General features: G+C 37.1%; 1 protein-coding gene across 1 annotated transcript; it reads right to left on the minus strand.

Annotated features, from left to right (window-relative positions):
• Positions 1-273: 273 nt before the first annotated feature.
• On the minus strand, positions 274-1,984 carry LOC103519395 (the record flags this gene model as incomplete). The annotated part of the gene is made up of 3 exons (XM_026830918.1): positions 1,813-1,984; positions 658-936; positions 274-522 (listed from the first exon to the last, which is right to left on the minus strand). Coding segments are annotated over exons 1-3 (700 nt in total), but the record flags the coding sequence as incomplete, so codon positions are not given.
• Positions 1,985-5,047: the final 3,063 nt, after the last annotated feature.

The raw sequence follows: 5,047 nt of genomic DNA on the forward strand, positions 1-5,047 counted from the left end.
ATATTATAAGCATGTTTTCGACTCGACTCGGAAGCAAGCTTTCATGAAACAAACAAGTCGGGCATAATATGAGTAAAAGGAATTTTAATTGTGTTAAGCACAAACGCTTGTCACAAAATGTTGTTGCCCGCTCAATAAACTACACTAACTTTTATTACTTGACTTGGACTCGAACCACCAACCTCTAGATTCAAAGTCAACCGAGAATTTTAATTGTGTTAAGCACAAACGCTTGTCACAAATGTTGTTGCCCGCTCAATAAACTACACTAACTTTTATTGCTTAACTTGGACTCGAACCACCAACCTCTAGATTCAAAGTCAACCGTGCTCACCACTGCACCACTGAGGTTGGTTTTGCATAATACGAGTATTTGTTCCATTACCTGCGCTCTAGTATGGTTCTGATAGTACACCTCCTCTAATCGGGTGACTGCTAGACTGTGTATTTCTTCAATAATCGGCTCATCAGGATACATGCTTTTTACTTGCGATACAAAGCTAATAAGAACATAGGGAGATACTAGAAAACAGAAAAAGAAACGATAGAATAGAGATGAATGCCTTAGAAATCCTCCAATATCCTTTTTTTACCTTATTTCTCATATAATATGGTACATAGTAAGTTACAAAACTTCTCTAAGATCGTCAAACTCACCTTCATTGGCCAGAAACTGTACCAATTTATAGAAGTGATGGACTGCAACTTGATATTTCCTCTCGCTAGGATGATAATAACTGATATATTCCATAGCATCCATCACAGGATAGACGAATTGATTTTCAGAGAGATGGTTGATAACATTGAACTTATTGGAGTACAATTGTTGAAAGAAGACAATAATTTCATCGCCTGTGGAACCAAATGGAAAATACAGATTGGTATAAATGCAATAGGAAATGTACATAGAACTAATTATTGCTGACAGATTTAGACCTCTAAAAAATAAATGGGTAAATAATAAAATCAGGTTTATGAAATGATCAAAAGATGTATGGTATTCATTTGGAATGCATGGACGGTAGAATGCTTGCTGTCTGTATCGAATCCAATAGGTACCAACTGGAATGCAATAGGAAATGTACATAGAACTAATTATTGCTGACAGATTTAGACCTCTAAAAAATAAATGGGTAAATAATAAAATCAGGTTTCCTGTCGATGTCAATCGATTTCTGTCGATTATAGTGTAGACGCAACTTCACAGACTTTTCATTTAGAGCGGGGTTTACCTAATCAGAATTGAGATCAATCCAGGATTGAGATGAAGCGCTTAAAGAAGTACTAACGAAATCACTATCCAGTCTATGTCAAAGTTTAGATCTAATTGTGAAAATCAGTCACCCTTGTTTTTAGTTTTTACATTAATGAACTATTACAGCAAAATACCTATAATATATCAACGTGTTTTCAATGTAGTGACTGTCAATCCTGTCATACAATAGGTATGGTTGTACTGGATCAAATTCGTTTTTACATTAATGAACTATTACAACAAAATACCTATAATATATCAACGTGTTTTCAATGTAGTGACTGTCAATCCTGTCATACAATAGGTATGGTTGTACTGGATCAAATTCTAGTCATCACTACTACTATTTTATAACTGATTATTACACAACAACAAGTTGATGTCAAATGCGACCAATTTTTCTCGTTGCAATTCTACCAATCAGCGCATTAATAGTTTTTCTTGAAATTTCCTAGGTAGGATTGAGCTATGCTTAATACCCAGTTTAATCCAGAATTGAAGCCAACTCTGACTTCGTAAAATGCGGTCTCAGGGTTTCAGCAAAAATGTATACTTACTCCACTTGTGTCCTAGCAAAACTGGACAGGCTGAATGTACCATTCTATTGTCCATTTCGCCAGAGGTGTGAGTATTGTACCACAAGATGGCCGTGCCTTTACGAGCCTGAACTGTTAGGTTGAAGTGAGGGAACACAGTCGACGCATATGGGTTTTGTGTAAGCTGGTGCATATTGGTTCAATTTGATGAAATCAAATGGAGGGAAGGATACGCTCCATGTTGTCAGTAAGGTAACTACGTCAAGACCCACATGCACCAGGTAAAGAGGACCAGACAACTGACAGGTGTAAACAGGTGTGCTGATATAGTCAACATGTGGAGTGCCAGTTTTGTATTCATATGTCTCCTGTGTTCAACAAATCCAACTTTTGGTGACTATTATTATTCCTCGCGCATATGGGTTTTGTGTAAGCTGGTGCATATTGGTTCAATTTGATGAAATCAAATGGAGGGAAGAATACGCTCCATGTTGTCAGTAAGGTAACTACGTCAAGACCCACATGCACCAGGTAAAGAGGACCAGAAAACCGACAGGTGTAAACAGGTGTGCTGATATAGTCAACATGTGGAGTGCCAGTTTTGTATTCATATGTCTCCTGATGTGTTCAACAAATCCAACTTTTGGTGACTATTATTCCTCTCTTCTCAATGTGGAGAAACTGGTTGAAACGGAAGACCAATTTATCAACTTACATTAACCTGGAGTTTTGGCATCTCCACTAATCTTATGTGATAGATACTGAAGGTATAATACACACTTCAGAAGAGCTGGAAATCCATATTTGAGAGTAATGATTCTAAATGCTCCCTGTAGTTCCTCAACGGTTTCTTGTCGCCATTTTATTATTATTATTATTATTTTCATGTGATCTATAAAACGGAAAATAAAGGGACAATAATTTTATTATGTACCTATTAACCACATTCTGTGCATTTCATAGATTTACGGCATATATTCTACCTTGTTCATCCGGCCAGAACGAGACTGAAAAGTCCCTTTACTTCTTTTACTCCAACTTTTCCCAATCTTATTTGGGGTCGACGTTACCCTCTTTTATCCTACCCCTCCAAACCCTATTACCTAATGCTTCCTCTCTTCTGTATCTACCCCTTTTGACTTTCCTTATCCTATAGGAAGGAAAGTAATGTAATCGGGTCAAATTTTCGATGGTCAGTTTTTAGTGCCAAAACACGTTTTTTTACATAGATCATTTTTCTCATATTTGTATTTCTTTTGTCAAATATTCCAAAGGTTAAAGTTCATGAGGTAGTATGCTCTCAAGTCATGACATTCACAAGATGTGAGCTACTAAGCCAACAATTGCCACTAGGGAGCAACACTAAGCCATCACTAGCAATCAATTAGTGGGTTGTGAGCCACTGAGCCAACACTAAGCTCTCTTTGCAAAATACAAGATTCTCAAATTTGATGATATTCACAGTTGAAACGGTCCCGTATCTATGGTGAAAACGGTTCCAGTGTATCAAATATTCGGCTAACTCACCAGGGCAAACTTGCTCCAAATCGCAACAACTCTGTGGATGGTGCGCAAAATTTTGTGCAGGATGTTACAGGATTGAACAAGGAAGGGTTTGAATATTTCCACGTCAACCTGTATGGTGTTGGAGGCTACTATTTATACCACACAGACAGCTTAAGAACTGAAGTAAGTAGTGAATGTAGCAATGTAGTCATGATAAAGTACCTGTGTCTTCTGGTCGATGAATAATACAAATTTTGTCCAATGATCTACGTTGTTAGCTGTTATGTTACATATTTTGTAGGATGGTAGAATCTGTTGAAGTCATATCAATGTGAATTTCAGTATTCAGTAAATTAGGTTGATTGTGTGAGACCCGAGCAAAAGCTCCCTCGCAGGCAACGCATTAATGTGTTTGTGCGCATACGTTTCTGCGCATTTCTTTCTGCTCCTCCGGACGAAAAAAACAACTGCGTAAAGCCTGACGTCACACATCTTTGAACTCTTTCATTAGAACCGAAAATAAAAATTGAGTTTTCGACCTTTTACAGTTATTTTTTCGGAGTTTTGACCTCAGATTTGGATTTTTCCCAACTTTTTACATAGGAATTGACCATTTATTTATAATTTTTACCCATTTGCAACTGCTCCATTGTTCTGTATTTAACAGACATTAAGTCGATCAGTTCGGACAATAGGTACCTATACCACACGAGTTGATCCAATATATGTTACTGTCAAAGTATATTATTTGTCTTCTATACAATTATTCGTATAAAGAGCAGACAGCTGACAACTGATACACTAAGACAGTAGCCAAAGCATGCTGTAGAAAAAATAACGATGAGACATAATGATTAAATAAGGAGTTAGTTTCAATGACTAATCATTGCTATAATCAATGTGTATAGGTACTCGTAAATATCAAATTAGCTTTTTTAGTTAAATTACCTTTCTAACGAATCCTGGCAGGAGTTTGCTCAAGACCGAGCGCAATGGAGGCACAGTGTGAAGCAGGTATATATGGTCGACAAGGCCTTAGCCACGGATTAGTAAGTAAAGTAACAAATAGGTACTTTAACTAAATTCTTTCTGCAAAATGCCTGAATAATGTACTTTAACAGCAACATTTACATACACGATTCAGAGAGGCATACGGCAACATTGATATGGCGCTTTAGTTATTCTCATCATCAAAGTGACAACAAATGCGATCATTTCATTCAAGAAACATGCATACAAGGGACTAACCTTTAAACTAGTGCTTTAGAAAGGATCCAGCAGTATTTAGAAGGTAATTTTATATATTAAATTATTCTTAATTTTGTTAACATCGATTACTACTCGTAAGGTCGAGTTTTACCTGCGTGGATTGTCTCAGGATTGAGTTCAATCTGAGGTTGGCTACTAAGCAGGCGGTCAATCTTTCTTGATTTGGCGGGGCGGAGCTCAACCGCGCTCCTCAATAGGAAAATTTTAATAAATTCTCGTTTCATCTCAATAGCGAGTTGGTAAACCCTATTACAAAAGTAGGAATGTAGGTACATCGACTATGATCTCATCCTATCAGCAAAACTATATGTACTTAGTGGCGTATATACTTTCTCATTTTCCATAGATTTCCACTGTGACGACCAACATGTGGAGTACCAGTTTTGTATTCATATGTCTCCTGTGTTCAACAAATCCAACTTTTGGTGACTATTATTCCTCTCTTCTCAGTGTGGAGAAACTGGTTGAAACGGAAGACCAA

The sequence above is a fragment of the Diaphorina citri genome, unplaced genomic scaffold (assembly GCF_000475195.1).
Source record: "Diaphorina citri unplaced genomic scaffold, Diaci psyllid genome assembly version 1.1 scaffold2706, whole genome shotgun sequence".
In the NCBI taxonomy this organism is placed as follows: Eukaryota; Metazoa; Arthropoda; class Insecta; order Hemiptera; family Psyllidae; genus Diaphorina; species Diaphorina citri.